Source organism: Hylaeus anthracinus, unplaced genomic scaffold, assembly GCF_026225885.1.
Source record: "Hylaeus anthracinus isolate JK02 unplaced genomic scaffold, UHH_iyHylAnth1.0_haploid 11994, whole genome shotgun sequence".
Lineage (NCBI taxonomy): Eukaryota > Metazoa > Arthropoda > Insecta > Hymenoptera > Colletidae > Hylaeus > Hylaeus anthracinus.
Genome location: NW_026534341.1, coordinates 11,162,609 through 11,182,583, shown reverse-complemented (window position 1 = coordinate 11,182,583; position 19,975 = coordinate 11,162,609). Strand labels below are relative to the sequence as shown.

At 32.6% G+C, this 19,975-nt stretch overlaps 2 protein-coding genes, 1 long non-coding RNA gene and 1 other non-coding gene across 6 annotated transcripts; 2 read left to right on the top strand and 2 right to left on the bottom strand.

The window, feature by feature from the left end:
• Positions 1-137: 137 nt before the first annotated feature.
• LOC128888521 (protein PF3D7_1417600-like) lies at positions 138-4,761 on the bottom strand. Of its 2 annotated transcripts, none has more exons than XM_054145439.1 (8): positions 3,077-4,761; positions 2,903-2,993; positions 1,680-2,644; positions 1,387-1,600; positions 1,157-1,288; positions 770-1,076; positions 419-701; positions 138-342 (listed from the first exon to the last, which is right to left on the bottom strand). In XM_054145439.1, exons 1-8 carry the CDS (start codon positions 4,427-4,429, stop codon positions 277-279), a joined length of 3,411 nt encoding a protein of 1,136 aa, XP_054001414.1. In that variant the 5' UTR covers positions 4,430-4,761; the 3' UTR covers positions 138-276. The 2 variants fall into 2 exon arrangements, with proteins under 2 accessions (XP_054001414.1, XP_054001413.1); XM_054145438.1 differs by having other exon boundaries at positions 1,157-1,312; positions 3,077-4,760.
• Positions 4,762-5,566: 805 nt separating this feature from the next.
• On the top strand, positions 5,567-13,601 carry LOC128888559 (lamin-C-like). 2 transcript variants are annotated; one of them, XM_054145528.1, is made up of 7 exons: positions 5,567-6,164; positions 9,542-10,147; positions 10,234-10,428; positions 10,523-10,973; positions 11,062-11,166; positions 11,543-11,601; positions 12,798-13,601. In XM_054145528.1, the coding sequence occupies exons 1-6, from the start codon at positions 5,761-5,763 to the stop codon at positions 11,564-11,566; spliced, it is 1,785 nt and encodes a 594-aa protein (XP_054001503.1). In that variant the 5' UTR covers positions 5,567-5,760; the 3' UTR covers positions 11,567-11,601; positions 12,798-13,601. The 2 variants fall into 2 exon arrangements, with proteins under 2 accessions (XP_054001503.1, XP_054001502.1); XM_054145527.1 differs by lacking the exon at positions 11,543-11,601 and having other exon boundaries at positions 5,568-6,164.
• On the bottom strand, positions 11,749-14,086 carry LOC128888676 (uncharacterized). The gene is made up of 2 exons (XR_008460307.1): positions 13,646-14,086; positions 11,749-12,827 (listed from the first exon to the last, which is right to left on the bottom strand). It is a non-coding gene; the product is annotated as an uncharacterized LOC128888676 (long non-coding RNA).
• A 213-nt stretch (positions 14,087-14,299) lies between these two features.
• Trnav-uac (transfer RNA valine (anticodon UAC)) lies at positions 14,300-14,372 on the top strand. The gene has a single exon. It is a non-coding gene; the product is annotated as a tRNA-Val (tRNA).
• Positions 14,373-19,975: the final 5,603 nt, after the last annotated feature.

The following is a 19,975-nucleotide window of genomic DNA, read 5'->3' as shown; positions in this document are numbered from 1 at the left end:
GCTTATAGCTCCGTGATTTTTATGAGTATTGATACAATTTTTACGAGGATGTTATTTCCAACATTACACACTATAAGAAAATAAGGAAAACATCGATTTTATATAATTAATTTATAACAAATATATACTGCCACCCAAAATTTCAAACGGATTATTTTATTGCGAAATACATAAGTATAAAAAACGTAATAGTAAAAAAATACGCAAACTGTAAAGAATCTCACGTTTGTTTAATAGCACAACCATAATCGATTATAAATTAATTTCTTTTGTAGATTAAATATAATTGTTTTCTTTTTCCATTACATTGGTACCAATGCTGTGCCGTCGGAGTTTCGAGATCTGTTAAAAAAAAAATTTTAATTAACCGTTTTATTCAAATTTGCATTTTATTAATAAAATGCGATTTAATATATACCAGATTGATCGGTTTCACTTTGTGAATAATTTTATTACTGTCTCTTAGAGGACTACATTGTGTACTACCATTAGTATTTCTCATGGAAATTGGTGAATTCTTTTGAGAAATCGATCGTTTATGCGACAAACGCTGTGGAGATTTGCACAAACGTTCGTACTGATTAACATCAAACGAAGAATTCAATCTCTTACTCACGGGCGGAGTCTGAGATTTTGGAATGCTAGAATTCACTGGACAACGTTTAGGTGTTGTTCTCTTCGGGGACGGTAGTTTACTAACTCTGAAGCACAAATTAAACTCATTTGTTACAATCGTCTTTTTGTTTGCAAATATAATATTGCACCTTACCTTTTAGAACTATTATTTGTTCCATTACTATCATTAAGATTTACACGCGTAGTTACTGGAGAGATATCGCAAGAAAAGTTTCGCTTCTTTAAACCGTTAGTTATTTGCGATTGTACTTTACAAGTTTTAGAATTCTGAGCATCCGGAGTGGAGGAAGCCACTGGTTTTGAAGACCGTGAATATCTTTTTGTAGTGCATTTGTTTTCTGCGGTACTATGTATTGAATTAGGCGTACTACTAATAATTTTATGGAATTTAGGTGGCGTTGCCGCGTCCGTGATTGGACTTACTTTCTTACTAATACTTTCTACAACATAAAGAGTAAAACATTCGATAAATGATATTTAAACAATATAATTAATGTTACATTTCTTCGTTTAATTGTACCTCTCTTGTGCATACTGCCTATGGGCAGAACAGCTTTCAGTGGACCCTTTTTCTGTGAAATATCCCCACCAATTTTTTTTTTCAATTTAGTTTTAACGGAACTGATCATCGTAGTTTTTTCTTTCTGTAAATCTAATATTGGAACCGTTACTGATCCTATATTTAGAAATAAGCATAGATTAATTATATCCGTGTTACGATTTGTCGATACTAAACGAGCGAAAGATTACCTTTTTCTACGTCTTCCTTGTTGTTATGTGTAATAACTGTTGTACTTGATGTTGAACTAATAAAGCCAGGATCGCTAGGAAAACGTTTTGTAACTTGCTTCAGTTGCGATGCATTTTTGCCCTTAGACATTAACGGACGAGGTAAATTTTTAGTTGGCGGTGTTTGAGATATTGATATACTTCTTCTAATAAAATTCTTACTAACTGGTTGTTTCTACAAAATGATTCGATTGAGTGTATTAATAAAATTATACTTAACAGATTTAATGGATTTCCTTTAATAATTTGCTTACTTTTGATTCTAAATCTAAACTTAATCTGTTGTCTGATTTAGATAAAATTGAAGTACGCGATTTATTTTCGACCTTTATTTTAGATTTCTTTGAAGTATGTTGGATTTTTATTTCATTACTATCATTTTTTATATTTTCATTCGTATCACAGGTATTGGAAGCACAATTTAATACTTTTCCTAAATTTTTAAGTAAATTCAAACTTGAATGTTCTTTCGTCTGTCCAGTTAATAGTTTTCCTAGGTTTGTAAGAAGTTCCATAACAATTTTTTCGTTCTCAAAAGAATTATTATTATCTGTTCTGCAAGAAGAGTCTTTTTTACATATATTTTGAGTATCTAGCTCATTTTCATTATCATTTATTTCTTTTACATTCTTTTGATTATCAACAGAATATTTACTCATATTTGAATCATTCAAATTCATATCTGCACAAATTACTGATCCTTTCACATCGTTTGACAAACTACTATTTAAATTATCCTCCTGACTCTGTTCCATATTATTTTCTGTTACGTTTTTTATTTCTAAACAACTGTTTGATTTTTGTGGACTTTTTGATAAATCATTGGTTGAATTAAGATAAGTAGTCAGTAATTCGGTATTATTCTTCCAATTAATACCTAAAACTGTTTCTAAATTATCTAGTAGTTTATTTGCTTCCATATTGTTCTCTGTTGTAATAAGTTTTTTTAGATCCAATAAAAGTGTTGCAGTTGCAACACGTTTTTCTACTGATATTGGTTCAATAAGTTCCATTTCTAAATCTTTCATATTTGTTTCTCTTTTATTTGAACATGAATCAGTATTATATGAACATTCCACAACTTTTTCATTTGCTGAATTTATAGTATTTATATTAGGAGATGTGGGTAATTCAATTAAATTATCTACTTCGTCATCAAATGCTGGTAATAATTCTAAAGTCCATGATGAATTATTTGTAATAAGATCATCAATGCTTGCTAAATAATAAAATAGATATTATATATATCTTGCTATTAGTAGTTTTGTCTTTTATAATTCTAGTGTAATATTTGTATTCTTTCTAATTAGAAATCTTAGATCAATAACTTTGTTAGATAATATTCATACTAAAAAACGTTAAACATTTAAGAAGTATTAACAGGAAAACAATGTGAGATTGTAACAAATGAAAAATATTAATATTGTGAGCCTACTATATCTTTAAAAAAAATTAATTATGTGTAAGAAAAACTTACATCCAGAACTTGTTTTTACAGCCAAATCTTCAAAAGTTTTTGCAAGGAGTTTTGCTTCGTGAAGTATTGACTTATTCATTTTATTTTCTTCCTGAAAAATGAGCATAAATACATTCATTTAAAATGTAATGCTTTTTTACTAATTTTTCAAGTCATATAAAAAACAAAACTTACAGAAAATACTGAATCTGATGAAACATCTGAAATAGAACTTTTGGATTGCTCTTTACTAGAGCTCATATCTGGCGTAAATATATCAACATCTATGAGTTTATTATTCGTATTACATTCCTCATTTTTTTCCATTACAGCCATACATTCTTTGACATTGTTGGAAGAGATAGATGCGATTTCATTTTTTTCATTTGGAGAATTTTCAAGAACACGAAGTTCTAAAGTTTTAGCCTTTAGTTTATTAAATTGGTCTGTTAAATCAGACATTGAAGAATGAGCTTTGTTTGAAGCATTTGTTATTGAGCACATTGATATCGATGAAACCAAGTTTATTTCTTTATCAAAATCGGTTTGTTCAGTTAATTTCATATTATCTGATTTTTCTGATGAACAACTTTCTAGGAATGTTCTATTAATAGTGCCATCTGATAACATAGTTGATAAATAACTTGTAGAAGAAACAGAGCTTAATCTATTCATTGAAGAAATATTTGATATGCTTGACAATACAGAACCTCTGTCAGAGCGACTATTTAAAAATCCTTCATTCATGAAGTCAGTTGAATGTATACTACTACCACTTTCAGAATTTGTACGTAAAGATTCTATTAGTGATAAATGTTTTAAGTATGATCTTTTCGGAGATACTTCTTCTCCTTGTGAATGAGATCGAAGAAGTTTTGGTACTCTCAAAAATGTGGGAGAAGTTGGCTTTTTATTAATATTAACTTTATCTAATTCCATACATATTAATGTCTTACTTTGTAAAGTAGAGTTTGTTTCCTCTTTATTCAATTCTTTGAATGGTTCAAGTAATGTATCATTCATTATAGACTGATTCAAAATGGACAAATTAGCATCTTGAACATCGATAGTAGATGGATTGTTAGTATTCTCATCATTTAACATATTAGTTTTATTCGAATCAGATACTATGTTTTCATTAACTATTTTATTAGTAGATATAGTTTTCTGATTTAGTTTCCTATTAATTAAAGATTCATCTAATGTCCTGTTCATTTTCAACTTTTGAGAATATCTTTTTTGTTTAAGACTGTCTGTAAAATCAACAGAAGAATTTTTTTTACGTTTTGATCTTAGTGCTTTTTCCAAAGTCACCTCAAAAGGATCATGTTTTTTCTGAATGTATTCTGTAGTTTTGTGTAGTACCATGTCAAAAGGGTTATTTTCTAAGCTATTACGTTTTTCTGTTGCTAAAGACCTTGTTTCATTGGCATGATCATTATAATTATCGTATGCTGTATCTTTAGGAACTGGTATTAAAGGTGATGCAAGTTGAGTGCTCAACAAGCCCTTTGTGTCAGGGCTATTTAAATCTATGAGATCGCACATGTTCACCTTCTTATTTATCGATTATTTCTACGCTCGTTTTCAACAACAACAAGAGAGTCGTCTCAGACAAAATGAAAACTATTCCATAAAAATATGTCAAGATTTCATGGTAATTACTTGTATTATTATTATTTACAAACAATCTAATCACCAATCCTTAATGCACCAGCACTTTCTTAAAGTGCACATAATCCTTTGATGTGTAGTGAACCTTCCTGGATGATTAATTTACGAAAAACATTTGTGATTTGTAAGAAATTAATTATTTTGTATGAGTTCACTTCTCAGTTTCTCACGGACACCAACGTTTACAGTACTACAGATATTTCAAAAATCTCTAATGCACTGCCCTCTAGTGGATACCTGAGAACTTTAAACGTTAAACTGAATTTCTTACAACGTATTTTGAAGTTGTCTTGAAACGAAAAAATAAACAAGTTGGCCAAGGACATATGTAATCATTGATTTGAATTACATTCTTTCTTTTTAGATTCTGAAAGCTCTATATAGATATAAAAGGAAAGTCATCATTAGATAACATTTGTTGACAGTTTATCGATATTATAGAATCAAAATATAGATTCCTTTAAACTTTAGTCCTATCTAAAAAATATAAAAATCTTTGGATACTTTAAATGAAATTTTGTAGGGTTTTATTGGACAAATATTGCATAAATATATAAAATATAGTTTGTAATATTCCTCCAATCTTGTCTAAATGTTATCATGATGTATTTAAAAAATTGCATAAAACGATCATCGAAAAGGTTATTGCAGTTGTTTGAACATTTTTTCGATACATGTCAATATTCCGCGAGAATATACCTACAACATTCTAGTTAATGTTGTGCACCCTATGCGAATGTTTATCGTATACTGAAAAGACCATTTAATAATTTATGTTTCAATTTACACGAATTGAAATTTAAAGTAAGAAGAAATCGCGGATTTCGGAGACTCTATTCTAAGTTCCAGTGAAAGCTACCTTCAAGTTTAACGTGTAAACGTTTTTCTATTGGTTCCCGTTTATGAGGAAGTGATCAGGGATTGGTCGAGAGATAGCGTGTGTAGTCAAACACAACCTATCAGAGCGTCCTCTGGCGTTTAGTAACGCGATATAAAGATGCACGTAAGAAGGTTGCTTCGTTAACGTTGGCGTCATCGCAAACAGTTCTTCCGTTGACCGAGGGTAAGAGGAATTTGGGCTTCGGTAGTTTTTTAACCGCAAAGAGCGTCTCTCACGGACACGGTGTTATTGTGCACCAAGTTGATGATTCGATAGTGCGGAGGCGTGTGATAGTGCAATAAAAGGGATTAAATATCGCGTAAAAATGTCAACGAAAGCGAGTAAGAAGGTCGCATCGGTGACCAGTTCGAGTAGCGGCGTGCAATCACCGCAATTCACGTCAACGCCGATCGGTCAACGGCCAGGAAGTCCTTTGAGTCCGACTCGTTATTCTCGTCTCCAAGAGAAGCAGGATTTACAGAATCTAAATGACCGGTTGGCTTGTTACATCGACAAAGTACGTCATTTGGAATCGGAGAATTCCCGACTTTCGCGGGAGGTTCAGACGAGCCAGGAGACTATCACACGCGAAGTATCCAACATAAAGTCGATGTACGAACATGAATTGTCCGATGCAAGGAAATTACTGGATGACACCGCGAGAGAACGAGCGAAACTCGAGATTGATACCAAGCGGCTATGGGACAGCAACGAAGAACTCAAGTCCAAGTAAATATTTTTCGTCTTGTATATTTGTACAATTATAATGTGTCTTACGACATATTTAATCGATGCAGGCTCGAAGTCGAAGGGATAGGGCCGAGACTGTTACGCCGTTTACGTTTTATTCATTTGTTTAAACGTTTTGTTTTAGTTGTTGGTATATAAGTTATCATACAATTTTATACTTGTACAGTTTTGTGTGCATATTCTACAGAATGTAGTTTATAGTACCTATAAATTTCCATGCTAATGCTACAAAGTAACAAATTTGGGAGGATATAGATTTAGTACTTTTTCTGTTATAAATAAGAAGTTTAACAATAAGATAAGTGGGGGTAATGTAATCAATTTTGCATGTTTGAACAGTTATACATTCTATGCTTGCTTAGATTCTTATGATTACAACATCACTATATTTACACCTTAGGAATGTTATTATGGTTTGATACAATTCTGTGCATACATGCCTAATGAAGTGCACATAATCTTTACTGCATAATCACCCTAATGATTCTGAATATAAAATTATTGTTTATTTACATTTGCTACTAGTTTTAATCATTAAGTATGCTTTGATATATTAATACATTGATATATTAAATATTATATATAATATAATATGTTAAAGCATATCAAGTTTTTCATAATTATAACACTTTGTAGTTTAATTTAAAAAATGTATACATGGTCTTTAAATAACGTTGACTTCTAATTCAGTAAAATCAGAATCACAAACAAAGATACAATTCAAAGGAACTTATTATACTTTTGAGAAATGTCATATGTGAAAGATACTGACACAGGCACACTAGTAGTGGGAGGATTCATTCATAGAATCACAGTGTATGTTTTATCTAGATGAGTTTGTCATACCATCATGCTAATTCCATTTATTTGTATTCTGTTTTAATATAGTTATAAAAATTTCTACAGAAAGTAGATACATTTCATTTATAATGCACATTACACACATACAGAAAATATATTTCATTTATAATGCACATTACACACATACAGAAAATACATTTCGTTTATACTGTACATTACACACATATAGAAAATACATACAGAAAATACATTTCATTTATAATGCACATTACACACATACAGAAAATACATTTCATGCAAATTTCATGTAGTATAACTAGTAATATTAACTTAAAAATAAAAGCTGTACTATTAATAAAAATTAACAATTTCATTAAAAAGATATTGTTCAAATGTTAGTAAAAATATAAAGTACAGTAAAGTTGGATTTATTAATATATGGTTGTGCCCTTGTATCTTGTTTTATATTTATGGACAGGTGTTAGCGTGACATTTTCTCTTCCTCAAGTTTTGTTTACTTAAATAAAATTCTATAGAAAATCTTTATCGGATTTTTGTATGTTGGACTTGTATTGAAAGCTTTGGAATAAATTAGTCGCGCAAGTGGAGGACTCGTTATGGCCGGGAGGGATATCACACAACAGAGATCTACCACCAAATTTTTGAATATTCGGGTGTGCCTAAGTTGAAACGTGACGTTACTACGACCGATTGCGTCACGCTTACTATGCGACGACGGTGATGTCATTTTCCACCGCAAGTATAACCTCGACTGAAAACATTGACCTCCTTTTAGCGAGCGTTGAGCAATCGATAAAAATACGGGTAAAATCCTTAAACAAACTGGAACTACTAGGATCAATGAAACGGAAGAAATTCATGAAAACGCGTAATGGTGAATGCAGACATTCAATTATTTTCATATAAATATTTTTAATTAAACATACATGTATTCGAATTAGCTTTGACCGCGGCATTGCTCACGTTTTAGTGATATTTTTAAATAATCTGAGTTGAAACTATGTTTGGACTTGTATAGAATTTTATCAAAATGCCTTGAGCTTTTCTCAAGCTCTTCGAGTTCTGGCGAAACATTTAGACACACGACTGACTAAAACTTGAGAAAATATGTGTTTAGGCTTCGGTACGATTAAGCAAACCCAGAATTATAAACAAATTTACACAAAAGAACTTATATGTATGTACGATTACATAGAAAAGTACATAAAAGTTATGTTGTTTTGAGTGAAAGGCGCAGCCATAGCATTTTCAGTGAAGCCGCTGTAGGTTCTATAAACAGGGGGACCTCCCGCTTATCTTCTTTTTTTGTTTCACGAAGTCGACATCTCACTAAAACCCGCGGATTCAACTATCTAAAGTTCGAAATGACACGCTCAATATTTTTACCTTTTTTTCTTTAATCATTTCGTCTCTCCTTTGAACTTGTGATAATTATAATTTCGTAAAGTAGTTCGGTTATCAGCTCGATAGCGTTGCATGGAATGACTCGAATGGCAACCTTGCTTTTATAACGATTAAAAAAGGACGTTTCTCGTAAAAGGAGCGGCGTTAACACGCTTGTCCTCGCATGAAAATATAAACTCGAGATTTCTCGAGAGAGAATTTCGTCATACGTCAAATTGATATCCAACTTGTGCATTTTTGTTTAGTATGCGCATACCAAACTTGTACGAAAGTTTGATTATTAATGTTTGAATTTTCACGCTATACTTTCTGCAATGTCGGTTGGAATATTTGTTTAAAAAACACAAATAAATTAGTTTTTTTTTTTTAATTTTAAAATTAAATAACGAAAATGTTGTATTTGCTCTGGAGGATCCATAGGATTAATTTTAAGTTTATTGGTTTTTCAAAGTATACGATTCTTTTGCGACCAGAAGATAGCGTTTCGTTCGAACAACATTAACAGATATCATTGATAAATTATCGATTTACGGAATATTAAAGTAACGGAATTTTAAGGCCGCTCAAGACAGTACGGTAGAAAATAAAATTCTCGATGTGGGTCGTTGCTTGAAATAGAAACACGCGAGCTCACCTCTTCCTCACGGCTGTTGGAATCTCGTAAATGATCGAGATTTTGTTCAAGTATTCCTTTTATATACATTTTAGGGCATTTACAAATGTTCACTTCTCCGAAAATTACATAAAATACTTGGACGGTTTATGTTCATCGGTAATTCTAAAATTAAAGGCACAGCTGAATAAACTACATTTGTTGACAATTTTTTTAATTAATGTTTCGAAAATATGCGCCTTCATGACAATATTCTAATACTTTACAGCATTTATCTATGATATACATAATACAAATGACTGATAATATTCTTGATCTTATATTTAAATAAAATATTTAGTAATTAAAATGTTAATTTTGTAGTATTTGTTCGATCATGATATCTTATGTCGTAACTACATGTATACATTTTTGATTCTCTTAGTAAGGACAACTATAAAGATTTTACTTACTTATAAGTTCATCTCACAGATGAAATTAATTCATTTCAATTATTAAGGTGAATGATTTTTTTCAGGTTAGACAAGAAGCTAATGGACTTGCAAGTTGCTGAAAGAAGTGTGTTGCTATACGAAACTCGCTGCAACGACCTACAATCGCAATACAATCAATCCCAAGCAGAACGTAAAAAACTGATTGATAGAGAACGGGAATTGGAGCAAGAAGTAGACAAACTAAAAGCTTTGTTGGATGATACTCGTAAGCATCTTGCAGACGAAACTTTGCAACGCGTTGTCCTTGAAAACAGCATTCAGAGTCTGAAAGAAGACATTAGTTTCAAGGATCAAGTTTATCAACAAGAATTGACAGAAACAAGAACAAAAAGACAGATCGAAATCTCAGAGATAGATGGTCGTCTTGCTGAACAATATGAAGCAAAGTTGCAACAATCTTTACAAGAATTACGAGATCAATACGAAGGACAGATGCGAGCTAACAGAGAAGAAATTGAGTTATTGTATGAATCAAAGATTAAAAACTTGGCAGCTCACGCTCAACGTAATAGCGGGGCTGCCAGTATAGCCGTCGAAGAGTTGAGACAAACAAGGACAAGGATTGATGGACTTAATCAAAAAATTAATGAACTAGAAGCATCTAATAACGCTCTCAATGCACGAATCAGGTAATGCTGTAATATTTATATTAAATCTGTTGAGCATATAATATTTTGCATTTATTACCAAACTTACCATATCAATTTTCATATAGGGATTTAGAAAACTTACGCGAGAATGAGAAGGCTCGTCATGCAGAAAGTTTGGCATCCTTAGAAACAGAATTATCGCGTATGCGCGATGAGATGACTCAACAACTACAGGAATATCAAGATCTCATGGACATCAAAGTCGCCCTTGATTTAGAAATTGCCGCATATCGTAAACTCTTGGAATCTGAAGAAGCCAGGTAAAATAGTATCATATGCTAGAATATACTATACAATAATATACATATATTTGGTGTAACAAATATTCATTTTGTTAACGATTTTCATCCGCAGATTAAATATCACGCCTACACAATCAAGTACAACAACGTCTACCGGTAGAAGTACTCCTTCGAGACACACTCCTTTACGAGGTGGAAAACGAAAACGCACTTTGTTAGAAGAAAGTGAAGAACGCAGTAGTACTGATTACAGTGTATCTGGTACAGCTAGAGGTGACATAGAGATTACAGAAGCTGATCCTCAAGGACGATTTGTGAAACTTACTAATAAAGGCAATAAGGAATTAGGACTCAGTGGATGGCAAATTATTCGCAAAGCTGGGTCTCTGGAAACAGTATTTAAATTCCATCGTACTGCAAAAATAGAAGCAGGTGCTACTGTAATGGTATGGTCTTCGGATATCGGTGCTACACATGAACCACCATCAAATATTGTCATGAAGAGTCAAAAGTGGTTTACAGCAGATACTATGACAACTATACTTCTTAATAACGAAGGCGAAGTAAGTTTCCTTCTAAATATTATGAGTTTCGCTGATATGAAACTGTTTCATCGTTATAATGAATGTAAACTGTTTAATTTGTTAATAGGAAATGGCTACTTCAGAGTGCAAAAGGCAACAACTGTCCACATCTTTATCTCGGCATAGAGAAAACTTGGGTTTTCGAACTTCCGAGGATCTTCACCATCAACAGGTATGTAAATAGCATGTAAACATGACAACAAGAATAAAAATGAACGTTAACAAGTAATTATGAAATTCAAATGTGCTGTTGATTAGTTTTAGTTAGTTTTGGTACTTTCAATCACAGTTATGATTTACGGACAAGCTTTCATTTTTTAGAATAAATTATTAACTTTATTATTTCCAAAAGTTATTACTTTCTTTTTAGCGATTTAAATAACGAAGACAATGTGGCTATAAAACATTTTGATTTTCTACAGTTATTATAAAAAAATATTGTGTCGATATCATTTTAAATTCTATTCCTTTTATTAATATTATTGTTAGATGTAATATAATAAATAAATTCGGGGTGTGTGTTATCAACGCATCTTCTTATTCCATAGAGAAGATATCTCTATCCATATTAAGTGGGCGACCGAACAGTTCTGATGAGTCGATTTATGTAAGTCGTTTTCAACTTATCGAACGTTAAAATAGGCGGCGATGATTTATGTAATTCGCGCTTCAAGTACAAAGAATTATTTGGCTTTGTTTTTTTTCTCCATCACAGCACTATTTTCATGCTCACGCTTAACTAAAATTTCATGAGTGTTCAAAATAATATAATCTTTTATTAAAATATAAACATTTCATTAGTTAACCACATTGTCTTTAGTATACGTAATTCATAAATAAAACTTCTAATAATTTACATAAACTTACAATATTTATTTCATATTCAATGTAACTTATTAGCATTGGTATTATTATCACATATTTTCAATTTAACACATAGTCAAGTTAGTAGTCAAGTCTCAGCATTAAAATATTAACAAATATCATATTATTGTTTGTGTATCAATCTATTTTCTTATCCTACTTTATCATAATACACTAATGGGATCAACGATATTACACGATATTTAAAGAGTGAATAGTACATTATAATTTAATATATTTAATTGAATACAGGTACATAACGTATCGAACACAATTATAGGTTAGCCAAAAATACTCATTTTTCATTTGCGTTTATACAAGGCTAGCTACATATTTTGTTAGACTGGTGCATGCTCGAACATTTATTAATCAGGACATTGTGGATTTCACTAGGTAAAATTATGCATTGAAAACGTTTCTTTCTAACAGAAAAAGTCTAAGACTACCAAAGAGTTTTATATTGTGTAAATATTAGTTGTAATTATAAATTATATTGTATATATTTACAATTGATTTTACCTTATTTTATAATCTGCATAAATTATTCCCTAAACTCCTTCAACAGAGAGAACACGCTTTTCAATTAAATCGTAATGCGGTAAAGGTACTGATAATTTCGTTATTGACATTGTTTATGATTATTCATCGCATAAAATGGTACTTTCCATTATGGTTAAGTCATTTAAGAATCACATACGTGCGTGTATACTTTACAAGTGTGCGTGTGTATATACTTTTACACGCATGCACAAATAAGCACGCAAAATACGACGCTGACGTAAGATTCTCAATAAACAATTAACTTTCATTAATAATTGCTTAAAGTTTTGTAACTAATAAATACCAGATAATATATAATAGTTGCATTACGCTATCTGGGTTAATGAAAGCGACGTTTTAATTTGTTCTACAGAAGTGTGATCTTTTTCTTTGTTCCAGGCCGACCTTCGAGGAGATGAATTCTGCAGGCTTATGTAAAAAAATAAAGTTACAAAATAATCTTAAGAATTCTAAACAGCACGTTTTAAAAATGCTTGAAAGGTACAGGAAAACAACACTTACGGGGCTCATTTAGACGCCGAGCCTCCAGTTTCATCAACACAAGAAATTTCATATGATAATGTTTTGAATGATATATTTTGCTTAAGAAAATAAAGAAGAGATTAAAAGAGAAATCACGACGCTATTAGTACTTTATACTTATCGAGAGATCCGTACAGCATATAAGAAAATATTCTGTAATATACTGTTTAAATCAAACTTAACGAAGTGTTTCACGATGATTGAAACAATTATTGCATTTATATATTTGCACATCGTACAAAACTTAATTGTCCGTTGTAACGAAGTTACTACTTTATTGAATAAGGAACACGACAAAATTTGTTTAGCGAGATCGAAATATTTTTGACGTAACATTTATTTTCAACTAGTCGTTATCGTGCTTTTTCAAATGTAAAAAAAAAATATCCTCTTTCTTAATAGATGATAGTATTTATTTTTAAGTACAAAATCCGGATGAAATAGGAGTGTGGCGTCTGTATAATATTCAAAGCATATTCATTTGTCAGGAAGATATCTATACTGGCTAGGCATTTTAATTTTTGGTTTCGTTAATATAATAAAGGGAGAGAGACTATGTTTAATCCAGTTCTATTTGCTCCATCATCCGGACTATGATTTTGTTAATTGTATTCGACTTTATACCATTTATACAACAATAAAAATCTCTGATTAACCATGTCTCTGTTGCATTCATTTGTAAATAGATCCATTGATATACTTACTTTTATTTCATTTTCCTTAATTTCCTTAATTTAAGCATAGTTTGCGTTACACTATCGCGTAAATTGCCATCTGAGGAAAAAATTCAACGCGAGTAGTCTGGCAACGTTATTAGCGACCATAGTTTTCGCAGAATCGCTGCATATGCGATCACAGTACATTCCATTGTGATAACACAAAGTACTGTTATAACATACGGGTGATTAAGCACTGGCTGGCACCTAATTGCTCGTTAATGAGTTACTAATTAAAGCGCGGATATAATATTTAAGTGCTGGCATTTCAATGCTTATTTACTATGTAGAAGGAAGTCGTTTATCATTGACCTTCGCTTTCGTGTGTAACGCTTTCTTGTAGTATGTTTTCTAGACGATGTAGTGTATCCAAACAAAACCACGTGGCAAAGGCACGATCTACAATTCTATAATAAAGATACCAGAGGATATAAATGAAATTCTACATGAAAACGCGGAAACATACGAAATAATAGTCGAAAGCTTTCTTAAATAAGTTAATCAGATCATGTTCGTTTAATCAATAGTCTTTGGTTAAATTATTACTAATAATGTGAAATATATGTAGCATAATATAAAGTATTTAACTTTACTTAAAGGTACTAGTCCTAAAATACTGTTATAAAAATGTGTTGACCAAGTGGTTCCGTGGTGTAGCGGTTATCACGTCTGCTTTACACGCAGAAGGTCGCCAGTTCGATCCCGGCCGGAACCATTGATTATCTTTTGCATTTGTTTTTGATAATTGGTATGTTTGCGGAGTTACGTAATTATAACAGCTTTCAGATGCAGCAGAAGCACTCTTATATCATTGTAATAACCTAAAGAATGACATGAATAATGTGAAAAGAAATAGACTACTTTTGGTGATAGGAAATCGAAATTGATATTCCGTTGGCGTGCTCGCATTTGCCTTGTCCTTGCTCGAAACTCGAAACGTTTCTTTTCGCTTCTTCATTCACCGTTTCAGTCATCTGGCAAACCCACCTGCAGCTGGCAACTGTTTCGTTTCTTTGGATGTCTCGTAACGAGAGCAGATACAGTCAGATCCAGTTCTTATGCTGGCGTCGACCATTCAACGTTCCTTTTTGCAGGCAGTACTTTATACCGCGATGACAAGACGAAAAGCACAGGGAGTATCGATGCCGTCTTTGAACGACCAAACGATTCTCCTTTTTTGGCCTTCTGCCTTCTGCTTCCTTTCTTTTTTGGCGACGGAATAACAGGAAGCAAGGAGTTCATTTTATCGAACGATTTAACGAGATAGCGTCAAAGTACGCGTGATGGAGAGGGTTGATGGAATATGAGATAAGAAGGCAGATGGTTGAATTAATTGTTAATTAATCTACGTGTTTAATAACGTGTTTAGCATCTCGTTAGGTTCTTTCTAAGCATTGTCGTGTTTAGGTATTCTGGTGCACGGCTTTTCCATCAGAGCATTGAGCTCTATCCTAACTGGAGTGTGAGCTGCGAGAGAGAAGCCGGTCCGAGAGAGATGCAAGATGAGTGGTTCCGGTGGTACTATCCTATAACAAATTTATGTGTGGAGGGAGAACAGACTCCTCTTTGTTTGAATTTCGCGGCACTAGGAATTATTTACAGATTAATTATGTACAGATTTGAACTTTATTTCCTTTTTATTTATATATAAAACGATAGAAACATTAATAATAATGACATAATAATGAAATAGTATACATAATTTACGTACCATAATTTAGATCATACAAATATATACAATTTGGTATAGAGCTAAATTTTATTATTTGTCACAATTCAATTTGTATTGTATTTATCCAATTTTATGCGGAAAAGAACCTGAAAGTAACTCACTCGACAATGCTCAGTGATGCTCGGGTAGGTTATGTTACGGCATACGTTTGTTCCCCCTCTACAAATAAATTTGCTATAGGATAATACCGGAACCACCCATTTTGCATTTCTCTCGGACCTCCGTCGCCTCTACTTCTTCCTACAGGAGTTCACACTCCAGTTAGGATAGAGCTCAATGCATCAGATTAAAACAATATGTCCAATATGCGTCGTTAACTAACGTAAAATTTCGATCTTTGGGCAGCGCCATCTGCTAGGAAAACGCCCAAGTTTGTCGTCAAATAATTCCTACTCCCAAACGCTAGATGGAACCACTAGAATGGTTCTCCGTGACATTTATATTTTTCATTTTCTCTGCATACGTACCCAATTGTACATAGTAATCTTCATAATCTAACTTATGATAGTTGTTTTATACACTGAAACTTAGCTGATGCTTAGTTTTAAAAAATATAAAAATTGATTTCTGCATATGGGTATGGCGCCATCTGTTGCAAAGACGTCCAAGTTTGTCGTCAAATAGTTCCTTCTCCCAAACACTAGATGGCGAAACCAGTTGAAATTCGTAAAATTATTGAAATTTGTTACGTACCTTTGCATACATTCGCAATTTTTCATTGTATTCTTCATAATTAAATTCATAGTCGTTGATTTATACATTAAAACTTTGTATTGTTTCTATTATACTGCACTGTTGGTATGGTAGATACATTTTTTATTTAATAGCGCTATCTAGCGTTCCCCATGAGAACTATTCCACGACAAACTTGGGCGTTTTTCCGATAGAGGCGCTGACCAAACATCGAAATTTTAGTTCGTCCTTTTCACCGCGAGATGGCGATTGAAATTCTGCCCCCATAAACGGCACGATTACAGTTGTATATGAATTATAAATTGAATTCTGCTTCTATAGTCAATAGATCATCACGACACACTATTATATATAATAAATATATATTGTATAGAATGTATTCTAGGCTAGTATAACTGTTCTCATGGCATAGAGCGTCTCTAGAATCATACCTATTGGCTTTTGTCTTAGGATACTCACCATATAAATTGTTTGTGGGGGTTTGTTTTTCTTTTAAAGTCGATGCAAGTTTCACCCTGGCACGAGTTCTTCTTGTCGAGCCAGAGCGGAAACATTCGAGTTTGAAAAAGTGGAATGGATCTAACTCACTTGTTAGTAATTACACGAGACGGAGAATGGAATTGGGTCGAGCGCCATGAGAATACTTTAGGGCACCTTCAAACTCTAGTGTCCTCGTGCAACCACTATCTTTTTATGAGACGTACTTCGATTTGCGGGGCCCTCTCGCTTCGGTGGCTTCCTTTGTTGCACGGAGAAGAATTCTATTCGATGAAGCGTCACTTTCGAAAAGGAAGTGTCTTTTTCACTGGCTATTCGTTATTTACTTAATCATTTTATTCTACCGTTTAAAATTTTCATCATTTTAAGCGTGCAATTTAAATTATTCAAAGTGTCCATAACAGTTCTTCGATATTACTTTTATTAAGAAATTATGCATCTTAAATTTTAATTTATTTTGGAACATTTTTATTTAAGCATTAAACAAATTGATTTACTTTTCTTGTTTCATTTTATGTGAAGAGTCTTTTACGTGAAGAGAGTGTCTTTTATAATTAGGTTTTCTAAAAGAGGCTTTAGATTCTGTACTATCTGTAGTTTATTAAAAATGTAACATCCCTTTTTGGAAAACTTTTCTTCATAATTAATATTTAATGTTACAAATTACAAATAATGTTAAAAAATAATATTAATGTTATTCTACATTTTTCTAACAGTGATTTTCTAGCAGTGATGTGATTGCGATCTACAAGTTAATTAGCCGTTTAGATGGTTGCGAGATGGTAGCGTTATCAGTGTATCTCGTCTTATCTTCTTATCGGTATCGGTGCTATTTCATTGTTGAATCGAATTGTCTGGTCGACAAATTCCTCGTACGAAGGCAGATAAGAAGGTACGTCTCTCTTGGTCTAGCAAGTTGTAAATCAGATTTTAACTAGAGCTTGGTAGCAAGTTTACGAATATCTTGGCACTAGTGCAACAAAGCAGTTGATTAAATGAGACATACCATCTAATATTAATATCTTCATTTTTAAACGTATCTTTCTCTATATGTATATAAATGTTATTTATTCTTCAAACAAAATTTTAATTCATAATTTGAAATTTGTCTATTTATATTTAAACAAACTTTAGTTTTCATAAACAAGTGAATAATCCCTTTAGTATATTGCCAATAAATATACAGTGGGTGTAGAAAGTATTCGTACACCGATCAATTTCCAGAAAAACTATGTAAAATTGTAATTTATTCAATTATGTTTTATAAGCAATGCCATTCTACATATTTTTGGAAATCTCTAGGATAGACAGATTACAAAAAAAATAGCTATTTATGTAAGTTGCGAAATTAACAAGAAAAAAACAATTAATCTATAGAAATGTTGAAGCAATAAGTATTCGCACAACTGTTCAATTTTTAAAACTCGATTAAAAAAAAAAGATATTTACATTATTTTACAAGTATATAATACTTTCTTCGTGAGATTTCCTTTTGATTTTATAATTATTGTACCTCTTCTAAGCATTAAATTAAGCATTCCTGTATTAGAACCTGTTTTAAAAGTACTTTACTGGAAATTTGATGTTTTATAATTCGCACGGAGCAATAAACTAATGTGTTTACGCTACAAACTCTGCTGTAAATGGTTCGTCATAAGAATCGTACAAATACTTATTGCTTCTATACTTTTACCCACTTTTCGCATTTTTTTGTTAGCTTCACAAATTATATTAACTAGTAAATGTTGTTTGGACTATATCTATCTTAGAGACTTCCGAGAATATGTAAAATATCATTGATTATAAAAAAAGAAGTTATGAAAGTACAATTTCATATAAAAGTTTTTTGGGAAATTGATCGGTGTATGAATACATTCTACACCCACTGTATACAAATGCACAATGCTATAATTGATAAAGATTCTCTATGGATAGACAGTTCTTCAATATTAATTTCTCCTCAATAAAAGATAATTCGAAGCACTCAAATGCGCATATTTTAATTCCTAGATTTTCTAAAACAAACCAAGTTCTTCCATAATCTTATAATGAAGTAGCTTCCATTGAGTCGCGTATAATCTCATAAAGTGATTAATCCCACTATAAACAACTGATATAATAAATGTCTCCACATATTTCACTGTTTCAATCGAATAAAATTTATTAAATCACAAGTAACATATCTTTTCGATATTGTATTTAACTAAAGAGAAAAGCCAGACTTAACCAAATTAGATTTTGCTTCTGCATTTTCAGAACTTCGTCCTAACGAAACTGAAGAAAATTCCTAAGCATTCCTGGTTCGCTTCGAGTACAATCGATTCGTTGCAACTGTCGTTCAATAAAGGATTAGGTAAGAACCCAGGTCGAACGACTGGGATTTATCATGCACCCGTGTTCTCGGGCAGCTGCAGGTGGCCCATTCAGGATGTGGGATGATTGGCCAGAAGTAGTCGCTCATGAATAAGACGCAAGGACCTTTACCTCCCGCGTGGAACGATCAGTTTCAATGACGGGTTAGTCCAGGCAATCCGTTTGGTTTCCATCGCGTCTTTCGTGTATCCAGCGGTCGCTACCTGACCGTGGAGTTTCGAGAAACCAGTCTCACGGTTGTTAATGCTGCGGCTTCTTTTCGCTCGACCGTCCTCCCTAGAACCGCTGAAGATCACCCTAATCTCCAATCGCATCTCCAGCAACGATTGGATTAGGGTCAACGGCTACCTCGAATTCGGAGCAACAACTTCTTGGCTAAATAAAAGGAAGAAGCATGACGGAATGAAAGGAAGATTTTTTTAATTGGTGGGATTAGTTGTAGGTTGGTACACGACATACACGGTTTGTCTAAAAAGAAACCGAACTTTTGCTATTAAAAGAAAAAAGTACAAGTAAAGTTTTTACACGCACGTTTATTTACTCAAAATAATCTCCCTCTGCGTCAATACAGCGTGTAGACCGCGTAATTAACATTTCGAAGGACCTTAGCAGCTCCTGTATTGGTACTCCGTTTAGTACGGCGGTTACAGGGGCCTGAATCTCCGAAATGTTGCTATAATGTGTCCCTTTCATTGGAATTTTCAATTTTGGGGAAAGAAAATAATCGCAGGGAGACAATCCAAGGTAACAATGTCAATTCCAATAAAAGGGACACATTATAGCAATATTTCGGAGATTCAGGCCACTGTAACCGCCGTACTAAGCGTGATACTAAAACAGGAGCTGCTAAGGTCCTTCGAACTGTTAATTACGCGGTCTACACGCTGTATTGACGCATTGAGTAAATAAACGTGCGTGTAAAAACTTTACTTGTACCTTTTTCTTTTTATAGCAAAAGCTCGGTTTCTTTTTAGACAGACCGTGTATGAATGCATTGTTCAATAATCATTACAATCTTTTTT

Bases quoted from the DNA above. Each gene is read 5' to 3' on its own strand.
- LOC128888521 (XM_054145438.1), bottom strand. From the start codon at position 4,429: ATGTGCGATCTCATAGATTTAAATAGCCCTGACACAAAGGGCTTGTTG. The intron at 1,313-1,386 runs GTAATCTTTCGC...TTCTAAATATAG, and splicing joins CAAGGAAGACGTAGAAAAAG to GATCAGTAACGGTTCCAATA. The intron at 343-418 runs GTATATATTAAA...TTTTTTTAACAG, and splicing joins AAGTGAAACCGATCAATCTG to ATCTCGAAACTCCGACGGCA.
- LOC128888559 (XM_054145527.1), top strand. From the start codon at position 5,761: ATGTCAACGAAAGCGAGTAAGAAGGTCGCATCGGTGACCAGTTCGAGT. The intron at 10,974-11,061 runs GTAAGTTTCCTT...ATTTGTTAATAG, and splicing joins TTCTTAATAACGAAGGCGAA to GAAATGGCTACTTCAGAGTG. The intron at 11,167-12,797 runs GTATGTAAATAG...TCTTTGTTCCAG, and splicing joins AGGATCTTCACCATCAACAG to GCCGACCTTCGAGGAGATGA.